Source organism: Aotus nancymaae, unplaced genomic scaffold, assembly GCF_030222135.1.
Source record: "Aotus nancymaae isolate 86718 unplaced genomic scaffold, 86718_ANA_hifiasm-v0.15.2.pri h1tg000012l, whole genome shotgun sequence".
Taxonomy (NCBI): Eukaryota; Metazoa; Chordata; class Mammalia; order Primates; family Aotidae; genus Aotus; species Aotus nancymaae.
The window spans coordinates 40627116-40643125 of NW_026988423.1; the positions used below are offsets into that span (position 1 = coordinate 40627116).

At 46.9% G+C, this 16010-nt stretch overlaps 1 protein-coding gene across 2 annotated transcripts in view; it reads right to left on the reverse strand.

Moving 5' to 3' along the window:
• Window positions 1-3119: 3119 nt before the first annotated feature.
• Window positions 3120-16010, reverse strand: part of NIPSNAP2 (nipsnap homolog 2) — a 38756-nt gene continuing 25865 nt past the window's right edge. For both annotated transcript variants that reach the window (XM_064375604.1, XM_064375603.1), the window contains exons 8-10: window positions 8809-8903; window positions 6203-6286; window positions 3120-4275 (exon numbers count right to left, since the gene is read on the reverse strand). In XM_064375604.1, coding sequence (XP_064231674.1) covers window positions 4211-4275; window positions 6203-6286; window positions 8809-8903 — 244 coding nt within the window. In that variant the 3' untranslated portion in view covers window positions 3120-4210. The remainder of the gene's footprint in view (window positions 4276-6202; window positions 6287-8808; window positions 8904-16010) is intronic.

The window sequence follows — 16010 nt, forward strand, 5'->3', positions numbered from 1 at the left end:
TTTAAACTCCCGACCTCAAGTGATCCACCCACCTCGGCCTCCCAAAGTGTTTGGATTACAGGGTGAGCCATCACACACGGCCGACTGTTGGTCTTACTCCTACAGGCATGGGTGCTGCTGCTACTGGTTTACGGTTGGAGGCCCAAACCCTCCAATAGACCAGTGCTTCAACCAATGATAAATCCTGAGGCCACATCCGCTCGAGTGGGTGCCCACTTGATAAGGGTACTCCAGGCCGGGTGTGGTCACTGATGCCTGCAATCCCAGCACTCTGGGAGGCCATGGCAGGCAGATCACCTGAAGTCAGGAGTTCGAGTCCAGTCTGACCAACATGGTGAAACTTAGCTAGGCGTGGTGGTGCATGCCTGTAATCCCAGCTTCTCAGGAGGCTGAGACAGGAGAAACGCTTGAACCTGGAGGGCGGAGGTTGCAGTGAGCCAAGATCGTGCCACTGCACTGCAACCTGGGCAACAAAGAGCAAAACTTCATCTAAGAAAAGAAAAGAAGAGAAAAGAAAAGAAAAGAAAGGGGTGCTCCAGCCTCACATCCCAGATGACACCGCCCTGGCCCCAAATCTCACCACTGGAGATGACATCAACCTCAGACAGCATCACCCCAACCTAAGATCTTGACGTTGGTGATGACCTCACCCCTTACACTAACCCTCCAGCCACGGAGGTTTCCCCATGGATGGATGAGCCCACGGACCCTCTGTCCTAAGACACAAACAGACACAGAACATTATTAGCGTTTCTTCCTGAACTCACTGCTTAGCCTGTGATCCTGGTATTCTTCTGCTCTCTGCTTAGATACACACCCTACACTCCCATACCTACAGGGAACTCTGATACAGGTTACTAAAATTCGTGGTTACTTCTCCCGGGAGGCACCGACTCTGCATCATTCATCCCCTGAACCCGCTGACGAGAGGACCATCCACTCCCCCATGTTTTTCCTGTTACCACCCACTGGCTTTCCGCCACAATCTGTCCCCACGCAGTTCTGATTGTAATCATCACAGCCTCGTTCCCTTTGCTGACAATAGATCTCCACCACTTGAACTACTGCCGCTTTAGGTTCAAAGTATGATGCCAAGGCACCAAGGGGCGGCCTGTAGTTAATTCTTTTAGAGACAGGGTCTCACGCTGTCTCCAGGGCTGGAGTGCAGTGGTGCAATCATAGCTCACTGCAGGCGCCAACTCCTGGCCTTAAGTGATCCTTCTGCCTCAGCTTCTCAAGTAGCTGGGACTACAGGCAAGCGCCACCATATCCAGCTAATTTTTGTATTTTTTGTAGAGACGGGGGTCTTGCTATCATGCCCAGGCTGATCTTGAACTCCTGGCCTCAAGCAATCCTCCCACCTCAGCCTCTGAAAGCAGTGAATTCTTATAACTTTACATCACCTTGACATCCCTTAGACATTGGGATTCCTTTGAAGTTGGACCTTCTCCTATCAGAAGCAGGGCTCACTCACCTTTTTTTTTTTTTTTTTTTGAGACAGAGTCTTGCTCTGTCACCCAGCCTGGAGTGTAGTGGCATTATCTCGGCTCACTGCAACCTCCACCTCCCTGGCTCAAGCGATTCTCCTGCCTCAGCTTCCTGAGTAGCTGGGATTACAGGTGCCCGCCACCATGCCCAGCTAATTTTTTTGTGTTTTTAGTAGAGATGGGTTTTCACCATGTTGGTCAGGCTATTTTTAAACTCCTGACCTCAAGTGATCCTCCCACCTTGGCCTCCCAAAGTGCTGGGATTACAGGCGTGAGCCACCGCGCCCAGCTGCCTCAATTTAACTTATGTGGACAATTTGCAAATGTGTATATCCAGGCCAGAAGGCTATCTTAATTCCAGACTCATAACCGAGACCCACCTGACATCTCCACCTGGCTCTGTGCAGAGACATCGTAACTCCACGAGCAGAACAGAATCTCTGATCTTCACTCCCTCAGATCTGTTCCACCTTCCCCAGCCTTCCAGGTGCTCAGGCCAAAACTGAAGTCACTTTTTCTCTTCCACTCATACTCCACAATCACGTGTTCAGGGATTCACGTTAGCTCTGCAATCAAAACATATTTAGAATCTGGCCATCCTGCCTACTTTTACTGGTACGCCTTATCCAAGTTACTGTTGAAAATGTAAGTCAGATCGTGCCTGTCCTCTGCTTTCAAACCTCCTGCGGATCTCATCTCTCATCTCCCCGCTTAGAGTAAAAGCCAAGGTCTTTCATTATTTTTTGTTTGCAGACAGAGTCTCACTCTGTCGCCCAGGCTGGAGTGCAGTGGCACATTCTTGGGTCCCTGCAACTTCTGCCTCCCAGGTTTAGCAACTCTCCTGCCTCACCCTCCGGAGTAGCTGGGATTACAGACGTGTGCCACACCCGGCTAATTTCTGTGTTTTTAGCAGAGACTGCGTTTTGCCATGTTGGCTATGCTGGTCTGAAACTTCTGGCCTCAAGTGATCTGCCTGTCTTGGTCTCCCAAAGTGCTGGGATTACAGGTGCGAGCCACTGTGCCCGGCCTTATTATTATTTTTTGAGACAGGGTCTAGCTCTGTTGCCCAAACTGTAGTGCGATGGCGCGATCACAGCTCATTATAGCCTCAACCTCCTGGGCTCAAGCAGTCCTCCTCCCTCAGCCTCCTGAGTAGCTGGGACTACAGGCACATGCTACCATGCCCAGCTAATTTTTCCATTTTTTGTAGAGATGAGTTTCACTCATGTTGCCCAGGTTGGTCTCGAACTCCTGCGCTCGAGGGACCCTCTGGCCTCGGCCTCCCAAAGTGTTGGAATTACCAGTGTGAGCCACTGGGCCCAGCCACTAGGATCTAATGGCCTCCAACACTCAATGGATCCAGCCCTGTGACCTCTGAGCTGGCGTCCCAGCACGGTCTCCCTTGTGTCTGCTTCCGCCATGGTGCCTTCTGCTATCCTCAGCACACACCAGGCATGACCTTGCCCAGGGCCTGGTAATTTGTTCCTATGGAGGATTTTCCCCAGAAGCCAGCTGACTTCCTCACTTCCTTCAATCCTTTGTTACAAGCTCTTTTGCAAGAGTGACAGGATCATTCACAGCACATGTTTGTCATTCTCAGCACAAATTTAAAAAAAGAGTCCAAACATGTGATATGTGAAAATTAAGAGGATTTTATTGACTTTTCTATGTTCTTGGAGAAAATCATTCACATGTAAAAGTCTGACACTGGATATGAGATTTATTCACACTTTACATGTACATTCTTGATTGTGGAGCAGATGTAATTGTTCATTTCAGCAGGACTTTCACATGATAACAGTCACAAAATTGGCACACTATATTAAAAAATGAAATCAAACAGCTAGACAAAAAGTATGCAGCTTTATGCCAATTTGAGTCTCAACATGCACCACCCCTCATCCATGATCTTGAAGTATCTGCTGTGAGCTTATTAAAATATTAAACAGAGAGTGTCTGAGGTCACAAATGACCATTTACAAAATAAAGCCTCTTTTCCTAGTGCTACTTGTTTTGTTATAGAAAAATATCACAAATAAAAATTAGTGCTATTCAAGGTGTTCATTTCAAAATCACGTTATACACAAGTTTCAAGCCATTGTTTTTGTCTCTCACATAGAAACATCACAGTACACGATGTGAAACTGATTTACTGATTAAATGTACCTTGCCCAGCTTGGGAAACACACTGTCTACTACGTGGACTGATTACAAATGCGAGTGAATTAACACATTTTCAGTTATTGGGTACACTTTTAAGTTGTTCCTCCTCAGAGACTCGGAAAAACTGCTCAAGAAACATGACAAAATTTGTATTTCTTCCTGATACAAGAAATTTGTGTAAAAATCTGTAATTATAAAGCAGATTTTTTTTTTTAGTAAAGAAATGGCTAATTTTTTTCATAGTTGGAATCTTATTTTAGAGATGATTCAGATCTCAATCTGGACCCGTTCTGGAGGGTGGGAACAGTGGTAAGTGTTACAAGGTATACTGCACAACACGGGGAGGTTTCAAAGAGGCCGACAGGGCAGTCACATCAGTCCAACTGTAATTGTTGCCTTTCTGGTGATTATGTAAATTTTAAAGAAAAGAGGTCTCTCACAAGTTATAGATGGCAGCTTAAACCTCGGTGTTTCTTTTTTCACTTGATAAACAATTAAAATTAATTTATGACAAATACTTGTCACAGAAATGTATGTAGGCACATATAAACTCTACAGCTTTACTGGAGGGGCGAGGTCTTCAGTGGGATCATGATTCTGGATTCCATTTCCTGAATAAGTGGGACTGAAAACAGGATGAGGGTTACTGTGCTTGTTCTTTTCTAAACATTACAGTAAATGACACTAACAGACAGATAGCTGAGAATGTTCACAGATGTGCTGCTTGAAAACAAGAGGATATCAGAACATGCGGGACTGATCTCAAGGGCAGAAATACACAAACGAACGCTGTATCCGCTGGCATCCTACAAGACGCTATTAAAATCACAACACATCCTACCTGGAGATTTATTTTATTTGTGGGAGGTGGGGAAAGTCCGTATTGTGAGGAAAAATAGTGATTTCTCAAATGTTCTTTGGGTAAGCAGCAATATCACATACAATTGTATAATTTTAACATGTAATTATATGTTATATAATCTCTTGAACTGAAAGACAAGATGACACCTACTTCCTAGGACAAATGACTCTTATTTTCTTTCTTGGTAGTATATGGGCTGAAATATACTTTTTTTTTTTTTTTGAGATAGAGTCTCGCTCTGTCGCCCAGGCTGGAATGCAGTGGTACAATCTCCACCTCCAAGGTTCAAGCTATTCTCTTGCTTCAGCCTCCAGAGTGGAGACAGGTTTCATCATGTTGGCTAGGCTGATCTTGAACTCCTGACCTCAGAAGATCTGCCCGCCTCGGCCTGCCAAAGTGCTAGGATTACAGGCATGAGCCACTGCACCAGCCTGAAATATACTTGCCATGCAACATGGCTGGTACTGATTACCTCTACCGACATCACTGGGTTATATTCAGCCCAACTGTCTTCTTATGAAAATCAAGCAAACAGGGTTTTATAATATGTATATATTTATGCATGTGCACATGCATATCTATGTACCCATGTATACGAACTGTACATACAGTTTAACAGGAAGTTTAATTTATATAATTTCAAAATCACTCTTTAATTCATGTATTAAGTTCTGGTTTGGGGTACTAACAATTCTGATGGAAAAGGAAAGCTTAGAAAAAAATTGTATTTGTGTAATAAGTTTCCAGAGAATACAGAAATCTACAAAAAAAGGTACTTAGGTAATATTTACAACATCCCAGGGTCTAAAAACTGTATCAGACGATATACACATTTGAAAGAATGAGCTGTGGGGCACGCCTGTAATCCCAGCACTCTCTGAGGCCGAGGCGTGTGGATCACAAGGTCAGGAGTTTGAGACCAGCCTGGCCAATATAGTGAAATTCTGGCTCTACTAAAAATACAAAAATTAGCCGGGGGCGGTGGCAGGCGCCTGTAGTCCCAGCTACTCGGGAGGCTGAGGCAGGAGAGTTGCTTGAACTCGGAAGGTGGAGGTTGTAGTGAGCTCAGGTCGTGCCACTGCACTCCAGCCTGGGCAACAGAGTAAGACTCTATCTCCCCGACCCCATCAAAAAAGGAAAAGAAAAAACGAGTTCTGTCTCAAAAAAAATTAGAAAAAGAAAAAAGAAAAAAAAAAGAATATTCTGCTGTGTTGAAAAAAAGTCTTGTAAGTATTAGAGAAAAATTTACTATCTCCCATCCCCACAACCTGATGGTTCCCTATCCTAGCAACATACTATTTAAAAAGCCACCCAGGGCTGGGCATGGTGGCTCACGCCTGTAATCCCAGCACTTTGGGAGGCTTAGGCGGGCAGATCGCGAAGTCAGGAGTTTGAGACCAGCCTGACCAACATGGTGAAACCCCATCTTTACTAAAAATACAAAAATCAGCCGGGAGTGGTGGCATGTGCCTGTAATTCTAGCTACTCAGGAGGCTGAGGCAGGAGAACCACTTGAACCTGGGAGGTGGAGGTTGCAGTGAGCCAAGTTCATGCCATTGCACTCCAGCCTGGGTGACAGAGCCAGACTCTATCCCCCACCCCCGGAAAAAGCCACCTATCAGTGTCAGGGTTAAAGAACATGACTAAACAGGAAGACAAAAAGAATATTTGGTGGCCATTAGGAGATTACCTGTGTAATACACCAATTCCTCCCAGCCATGTTTGTGCCATGCCGCATTCCGTATGTCTTCCCTGGTCTGAAGATCCCTGTAAGCTTAAGAATAACCACACAGAGAAGTAAGACTTCAAATATACACCCCACATTCCACCTGTACATCTGTTAAGGTCTTGCTTTACCTGGGAATCTAGTTTTCTCAGGGACTACTTCAGGTGTGTACTACTGAGCTGGGAAAATTGTGAGCTGGTTATTCTGAGCCAAATTATATTAGGCCATGTGGGAAAAGCAAAATTTCAGTCTTTTTTTTTTTTTTTGAGACAGGGTTACTCTGTCACCTAGGCTGGAGTGCAGTGGCACGATGCTGGCTCACTGCGGCCTTGACCTTCCAGGTTCAAGTGACCCTCCCACCTCAGCCTCCCAAACAGCTGGGACCACAGGCACGTGCTACCATATTGGCTGATTTGTGTCTTTTTTCGTGCCCAGGCAGGTGTCAAACTCCTGGGCTCAAGTCATCAGACTGCCTTGGCCTCCCAAAGTGCTAGGATTACAGGTATGGGCCACCACACCTGACCCATTCTTTTTTTAAGTTAAAAAAATTATTTATTTATTTGTTTGTTTGAGATGGGGTCTCACTATGTTGCCCAGGCTGGTCTCATACTCCTGGACTCAAGTGATCCTCCTGAATCAGCCTCCCAAACTGCTGGGATTTGAGGTGTGAGCCACCACATCTGGCCACAATCCCCTCTAAAGCTTTACAATCTAGTGAATCCAAGATATGCCTCTATAAACCAAGTGAACTTCTCTAACAACACGTTAAATTCATGACCAGAAACTCAGACCACAGATAAGCAATGTCAGATTCAATTCTACTCAACATTTAGCTTGCACGACACTGATCTGGGCAGGGGCTGTGTTCCATGCGGTGAAGCCCCAGGATATGAGGCAGGCAAGGTCAGCTGTGGAGAGTACCGGGGCCCATGCAAGGACATGGCGCACAGGGGAGCATGGCGGGGAATGAGAGAGCTTCTGGAAATGTGCGAGCTGACCAGGTGGGTGTTGAAGTTGAAAAGGAATCACTGACGTAGGAATGAGAAGAAAGGTCCCTCGGGTGAAGGAGGATCACCTGGGTCATGGTACAATTCACAGGTATCTCATCCAGATGGCTTGGTTCGTTTTTGTTTTTTTTTTTTGAGATGGCGCCTCCCTCTGTCGCCCAGGCTGGAGTGCAGTGGCTCGATCTCGGCTCACTGCAACCTCCGCCTCCTGGGTTCAAGCGATTCTCCTGCCTCAGCCTCCTGTGTAGCCAGGACTACAGGTGCCCACCACACCTGGCTAATTGTTTTGTATATATTTTTAGTGGAGACAGCGTTTCACCATATTAGCCAGGATGATCTCAATCTCCTGACCTCGAGATCTGCCTGCCTTGGCCTCCCAAAGTGCTGGAATTACAGGTGTGAACCACCACACCTGGCCTAAATTTTTGTATTTTTAGTAGAGATGAGGTTTCACTATGTTGGCCAGGCTGGTCTCTAATTCCTGACCTCAGGTGATCCGCCCACCTCGGCCTTCCAAAGTGGTGGGATTACATGTGTGAGCCACTGTGCCCAGCCAATATCTTAATTATATATATATATATATATTTTGAGACAGAGTCATGCTCTGTTGCCCAGGCTGGAGTGGCACAGTCATAGTTCACTGCAGCCTCAAACTCCTGGCCTGAAGCAATCCTCCTCCCCATCTTGCTGTTGCTCTGTGAAGCCTGAGTCCTCCCCACAGGGCAAAGACAAGGGGTCTGCCCTGTGTTTCCCACAACTGTGAGAGCCCCGCCATTCACATTCTGGTGCCTGCCTGTTTGCCATTCCAGGCTCCTGCATCTGGGAGGCCCTCTCTGGGCAGCGTGAATGGAGCATGCACCTGGCTTGACCTCTGCCCAACAGCCAAAGGGATGGAAGCTTCCTCTATCCAATCCGGCCCATGTAGCATCTGCCCTTATTAAGAGGCAGGGAGGCCTGGGAGGGTCGCATACTGCACAAGCTACAACAGTAGTGAGTTCCACTCAGGGCTCTGGGGGCTCAGGAGGAGTGACGAGGTTCATCAGCAGGGAGAGGGTGACATCTGGGGCAGGCCTGGAAATACACCAAAGACCGTAGCAAACAAAAGTGGGTGGGGATGGAAAAGGTGAGGGGGTCTGTGTCCTAAGACAGTGGAACCACGTTACAAAAGCAGGCAGTGAATGTGCAGGGAGCTGCCGTTCTGGGGAGAATGCAGGCCTATCTCTGCTGAGGCAGTAGCAAGTCAGTCTACACAGAAAGGCTGGGCCCGCTCTGCGGAAGGCACTCGGACCTCCCTGGCCTCCTTCTCCCGTGGCTGCCTGCTTCACCCCTTATTCCCTTCACCATCATCCCAATCATTTTCAGCTCACTAACGCCATGTATCTGTGGACTTTCACTGTTGGCCTTGCTAGTTCCAGACAGCCTCATACATACTGTCCCTCTGTGACGTCTGGATTTGCTGCAGGGGTTAAGGTTACTGACTCGAGATGTGCTCTACTGCCCAGTACAACTTAGTAATGAACTCTTAAATCTGAGCAACTTGAAAAGAAAGAAAAAAACAGATACCCCAAAGATGGTGGACCATGTACAGCTGCCCAATCTGAGAGAAGAATCCTCCCACGGCTTCGTTACCATCCTGTCTGAAGCGGATCGCGCGAGCCCTGTAAGAGTGAGGCGATGTTTAAGACAATGAATTAGATATACTAGCGAGAAACAGTAGACTAAGTTTCCCCGTACTCAGGGCAGGCTATTCAAAATGAGGACTAATTGTTTATCAAATTGTTATCAAGTTATCTAATGCAAATAAGAAGTTACTTTATTATTTTTGAGATGGAGTCTCATTCTGTCATCCAGGCTGGAGTGGAGTGGCACAATCTTAGCTCACTGCAACCTCCACCTCCTGGGTTCAAACAATTCTCTTGCCTCAGCCTCCTGAGAAGCTGGGATTACAGGTGCCCGCCACCAGGCCTGGCTTTTTTTTTTTTTTTTAAATGGAGTTTCGCCCTTGTTACCCAGGCTGGAGTGCAATGGCTCAATCTTGGCTCACCACAACCTCTGCCTCCCAGGTTCAAGCAATTCTCCTGTCTCAGCTTCCCGAGTAGCTGCAACCACAGGCATGCGCCACCATGACTGGCTAATTTTGTATTTTTAGTAGAAACGGGGTTTCTCCAAGCTGGTCAGGCTGGTCTCGAACTCCTGACCTCAGGTGATCCACCTGCCTTGGCCTCCCAAAGTTCTTGGATTACAAGAGTGAGCCACCGTGCCCAGCCATAATTTTTGTACTTTTAGTAGAGATGGGGTTTCACCATGTTGGTCAGGCTGAACTCCTGACCTCAGGTGATCCGTCCACCTCGGCCTCCCAAAGGATTACAGGCATGAGCCACCATGCCTGGCCTATTTTATTTTTGAGACTGTCTCACTGTGTCGCCTACGCTGGAGTGCAGCGGTGGCATCTCAGCTCACTGCAACCTCTGCCTCCCGGGTTCAAGTCATTCTTCTGCCTCAACCTCCTGAGTAGCTGGGATTACAGGCACCCGCCAACTCGCTTGGCTAATTTTTCCACTTTTAGTAGAGACGGAGTTTCACCATGTTGGCCGGAGTGGTCTCAAACTCCTGACCTCAAGTAATCTGCCCACCTCAGCCTCCCAAAGCGCTGGGATTATAGGTGTGAGCCACCACACCCGACCTAAAAGTCATTTTAATGTATATGAAATGTAAGCATACTTTTATATAGCTATAATAATTTTTGTGAGAAAATGTACAGTATTTAATAATTATTAAAAATAAAAACCTCAGGATGTATATAGTTGCACTGTTGATTCTTGAAATAAAGTCTAGAAAACTGGCAGAGGATGGGACCCATCAACTTAAAAAGCATTGCTTCTGGCACGGTGGCTCACGCCTGTAATCCCAGCACTTTGGGAGGCCGAGGCAGGCCGACGTGGTGAAACCCTGTCTCTACTAAAAATTACAAAAATTAGCTGGGCATGGTGGTTCGTGCCCATTCCAGCTACTTGGGAGGCTGAGGTAGGAGAACTGCTTGAACCGGGACCCGGGAGGCAGAGGTTGCAGTGAATTGAGGTTGCGCCACTACACTCCAGCCTGCGCTACGAAGCAAGACTCCATCTCAAAAAAAAAAAAAAAAGAAAGAAAAGAAAAGCATTCCTTCTCCAGAACACCCCTGGAGGGAAGCAAGGCAAACCTGGAACTAGAACACCCAAGGTGCCACAAGGCACGGCACCCAAGGGAGACAGGGACTACTGTTGGGGCTGGGCGTTCAAACACAAGTGAAGAAAGCACACCTTCAAAGCAGCTGATCACTCTGAAATCCCGAGAAACATCCCTGCTCTCTGCACTACAGAAGGGACTCCGCAGCTTCTCAGATGCCATGGAGATACCATGGGAGTGAAGCTTCTCGGCTGCACAGCCTTGCTACCATCGCTAGCGCAGGCAAAGCTGCCTGTTGCTTTCTTCTTTCTCACCAGAGCAGACCATTCAGAAAATGAGTACCAAAGGCATTCATCAGGTACTAAATATGGAAGTACTCATACACACTGTGCCTCTGTGGACATCACATTGTGATTAGTTAAAAACTGGCACCTAGCCGGGCGCGGTGGCTCACGCCTGTAATCCCAGCACTTTGGGAGGGCGAGGCGGGTGGATCACGAGGTCAAGAGATCGAGACCATACTGGTCAACATGGTGAAACCCCGTCTCTACTAAAAATACAAAAAATTAGCTGGGCATGGCGGCGCGTGCCTGTAATCCCAGCTACTCAGGAGGCTGAGGCAGGAGAATTGCCTGAACCCAGGAGGCGGAGGTTGCGGTGAGCCGAGATCGCGCCATTGCACTCCAGCCTGGGTAACAAGAGCGAAACTCCGTCTCAAAAAAAAAAAAACTGGCACTTGGCTTAAAACTCTCCTTTTTAAGAATTTCCCTGGGCCGGGCGCGGTGGCTCACGCCTATAATCCCAGCACTTTGGGAGGCCGAGACAGGTGGATCACGAGGTCAAGAGATCGAGACCGTCCTGGTCAACATGGCGAAACCCCGTCTCTACTAAAAATACAAAAAAATTAGCTGGGCATGGTGGCGCGTGCCTGTAATCCCAGTTATTCAGGAGGCTGAGGCAGGAGAATTGCCTGAACCCAGGAGGCGGAGGTTGCAGTGAGCCGAGATCGCGCCATTGCACTCCAGCCTGGGTAACAAGAGCGAAACTCTTGTCTCAAAAAAAGAAAAAAAAAAAAAAAGAATTTCCCACTGCAAAAAGTATCAGCTCTTTAAATTTTTTTTGAAATGGAGACCTCCTCCATCTCCCAGGCTGGTGTGCAGAGGGTCGATCTCAGCTCACTGCAACCTCCATCTCCTGGGTACAAGCTATTCTCATGCCTCAGCCTCCTGAGTAGCTGGAATTACAGGCATGTGCCACCACACCTGGCTAATTTTTTTTTTGAGACGGAGTTTCACTCTTGTTGCCCAGGCTGGAGTGCAGTGCCACGATTTCGGCTCACTGCAACCTCCATCTCCTGGGTTTAAGCTATTCTCATGCCTCAGGCCAGGCTGATCTCAATCTGCTCCACTTCGGCCTCCCAAAGTGCCAGGATTATAGGCACGAGCCACCAGAGCAGCCTACAGTCCTTTATTTTTTTTTTTAAGACGGAGTCTTGCTCTGTCGCCCAGGCTGGAGTGCAGTGGCAGGATCTTGGCTCACTGTAACCTCTGCCTCCCAGGTTCAAGAGATTCTCCTGCCTCAGCCTCCTGTGTAACTGAAATTACAGGTGTGCACTAACATGCCTGGCTAATTTTTGTATTTTTAGTAGAGACGGGGTTTCACAACATTGGCCAGGCTGGTCTTGTACTCCTGACCTCAAGCGATCTGTCCACCTCGGCCTGCCTAAGTGCTGGGATAACAAGCGTGAGCTGCTGTGCCCAGTTCAGAGCCCTTTAATGTAAACACCTTTCACACTTGCATCAGATACTTAAAAATATATATATTTGGCCAGGTACGGTGGCTCACGCCTGTAATCCCAGCACTTTGGGAGGCAGAGGTGGGTGGATCACTTGAGGTCAGAGGTTCGAAACCAGTCTGTCCAGCATGGCGAAACCCTGTCTCTACTAAAAATACAAAATTAGCTGAGCATGGTGGTGGGCGCCTGTAATCCCAGCTACTCGGGAGGCTGAGGCAGAAGACTCGCTTGAACCTGGGAGGCGGAGGTTGTAGTGAGCCAAGATTGTGCCATTGCACTCCAGCCTGGGTAATAAGAGCAAAACTCCATCTCAAAAAAAAAAAAATGTATGTATGTATGTGTGTGTGTGTGTGTATTTAGTGATGCATCTAAATTCCTAAAAATGTTTTTTTTTTTTGGTTTTTTTTTTTGAGGCGGAGTTTCGCTCTTGTTACCCAGGCTGGAGTGCAATGGCGCGATCTCGGCTCACCGCAACCTCCGCCTCCTGGGTTCAAGCAATTCTCCTGCCTCAGCCTCCCGAGTAGCTGGGACTACAGGTGTGCGCCATCATGCCCGGCTAATTTTTGTATTTTTTAGTAGAGACGGGGTTTCACCTTGTTGACCAGGATGGTCTCGATCTCTTGACCTCGTGATCCACCCGCCTCGGCCTCCCAAAGTGCTGGGATTATAGGCGTGAGCCACCGCGCCCGGCCCCCTAAAAATGTTTTTAAAATGTACCTATTTTTTCAAAAGCAGTTTTTTAGATCAAAGGTGAAAAGGAAGGGGGTTCAAATGACGTAGGGAGGTCACCAGAAGATACACAGCTAAGTTCTATCAGATTACACAACATGTGTTACCCAGTCAATCCATACCACTCTGCCCAGGCTCTGGTCTGAAGTCTCAGTCACATCAGGGTCCCACAGTTGACAAGACTTGGGAAGACAGATTCATTCTAATTCATTCAAAAGAGCTGGCAGCATATAAACAAGGATAGCAAGCTACTAATACTGATGGTGAAAGACGCCACTCTCAAGGCACAAGATGCTTGAGTTGCCTCTTCCTGGAGGCAAACCTCATATGTACTGAATGACAACATCTCCAAACGGGGAAAAAAATCCAAGCAAGAGTGATTTCCTGTGAGTGATGAAGTCTTTCTACAGGCAGGGTCTCACTCTGTCACCCAGACTGGAGTACAGTGGCATGATCTCAGCTGACTGCAGCCTGGAATGCTTGGGCTCGAGGGAGCCTCCTGCCTTGGCCTCCTGACTAGTTGGAACTATAGCCCTGCGCCACTAAGCACAGCCAATTCTTTATTTTTTTCTTTTTTTTAGAGACAGGGCCTTGCTATGTTGCCCGGGTTGGTCTTGAACTCCTGGGCTCAAGTGATCCAGTCTCCTTAAAATCACTCTACATCTCTGCTCTAATCCACCATGGGCTGAATGCCACAATGGGGACCTTACCCAAGCACTCCGGTTCCTTTAGGGTAAAAAGGGACTTCTTGCTATTGTCCCCATAGATTTTTATACACAAATAAGATGACATCTTTAATCTTAACATTGAGAATTAAGTGATCAATATCTTCACACAAATTACAAATCTGATTATTGAAATTAAGCAAATCACTTTAAGGTGCATTCTAATTATTCAGAAGAACAAAACCTGGCTTTCATTAATAGTAATAAATATTCCAGATTATTCATTTCATTCTGAATTTTTGTAGTTTAGTTGTGGTAGGCAAAGAAAACATACTTGCCTTAGCCTGGTAACAATCAGAAGCCTGTATAGACGAGGTGGTCACCATCTTAAATAGTTACCTATGTGCCAAAATATAAGTTGAATGCTGAACCGGCTTTATAAATAACTTTTTTTTTTTTTGAGACAGACTTTTGCTCCTGTTGCTGGGGCTGGAGTGCAGTGGTGCAATCTTGGCTCACTGCAACCTCCGCCTCCCGGGTTCCAGTGATTCTCCCGCCTCAGCCTCCTGAGGAGCTGAGATTACAGGCATGCATCACCATGCCCAGCTAATTCTGTATTTTTAGTAAAGATGGGGTTTCTACATGTTGGTCAAGCTGGTCTCGAACTCCCGACCTCAGGTGAGCCGCCTACCTCGGCCACCCAAAGTGCTGGTATTACAGGTGTGAGCCACTGCACCTGGACAAATAATTTTAAAAGTCACTGAATAACCTAAGTATGTCCCTGTGGATTCCACGAGGATCGAGTCTTGATCAGCAATGTGCAAAAACTGAACCCGTGAGTGATCCTATTCTGTCAACAGCTCAATGATGAACACCAGTAGTTCAAAAACAAAAGCCAAAAATTGTATATAATAGTTGCATATAATCAAACATGTATTTCTTAGTTTCCAAATAAGAAATTCTAACTTGCATTATTTAGCCTCTGATGATCTAAGGAGGAAAGATTCATTAGAAATAAAGATGACAGAACTATTTGTTGGAGGTAGAAGGGATCTCAGGAATTATTTAATGCACAGCAGGAAATTTCATAACCAAAACAAGAGAAAAACAGGGGCCGGGCACAGTGGCTCATGCCTGTAATCCCGGCACTTTGGGAGGCCAGGGCAGGCAGGTCACTTGAAGTAGGGGTTCGAGAACAGCCTGGCCAACATGGCAAAACCCTGTCTCTACTAAAAATACAAAAAATTAGCCAGCTGTGGTGGTGCATGCCTGTAATCCCAATTACTTGGGAAGCCAAGGCAGGTGAATCACTTGAACCCAGGAGGGAGAGGCTGCAGTGAGCCAAGATCACGGTACTGCACTCCAGCCTGGGTGACAGAGCGAGACTCTATCTCAAAAAAAAAAAAAAAAAAAAAAAAAGATGCAAGTTGAATATCAGAAAAAGGCACAAGGATACAAGTTCTCATTTAAAGGTAAAGAAGCCAAGAGTAGCTGCGTGCAGTGGCTCACGCCTGCAATCCCAGCACTTGGGGAGGCCAAGGCGGGGGGATCACAACGTCTGGAGCTCGAGACCAGCCTGACCAACATGGTGAAACCCGTCTCTACTAAAAATACAAAACTTAGCTGGGCGTGATGGTGGGTACCTGCAATCCCAGCTACCTGGGAGGCCAAGGCAGGAGAATTGCTTGAACCTGAAAGGTGGAGGTTGCAGTGAGCTGAGATCACGCCACTGCACTCCAGCCCGGGCAACAGAATGAGACCCTGTCTCAAAAAGAGAACGGAAGCCAAGAGTGAGAGCTGTCAAGTAACTCACACCCAGGGCTTTTTCTCAGCACCATGTGGCCTCCCTCTTTGTGGTGAATAATGTTATGAAATGCCTGTAGGAAACAGAAATAGCACGCTTCCAAAGAAAAGTAAGTTAACGTAACTACTTCAAAGGAACACAGACTCCCCCAACAAAAGAAAAACAAAACAGGTACAGAAATGTCAAGTTTCAAAGAAAAAAATGCTCAAAATCTTTTGCTGAATTCGACATACATGTATGCTTACTTCAGATTCTTTTAGGAAACTACCCCAGTGTTTCAAAATTAATATATATAGTTTGAGATGGAGTCTTGCTCTGTCACCCAGGCTGGAGTACGGTGGCGCCATCTCGGCTCACTGCAGCCTCACTGCTGGGACTACAGATGTGGCCACCATGCCCAGCTATTTTTTTTTTTTTTCATCTTTAGTAGAGACGGGGTTTTACCATGTTGGCCAGTCTGGTCTCAAACTCCTGACCACAAGTGATCTGTCTGCCTCGGCCTCCCAAAGTGCTGGATTACAGGCTTGAGCCACCAGGCCCGGCCAATAGTTTAAGCTTCCAAAGAAATCTCATAATGAAGTATGGAGGCTGGTAAAAAGAAAACACC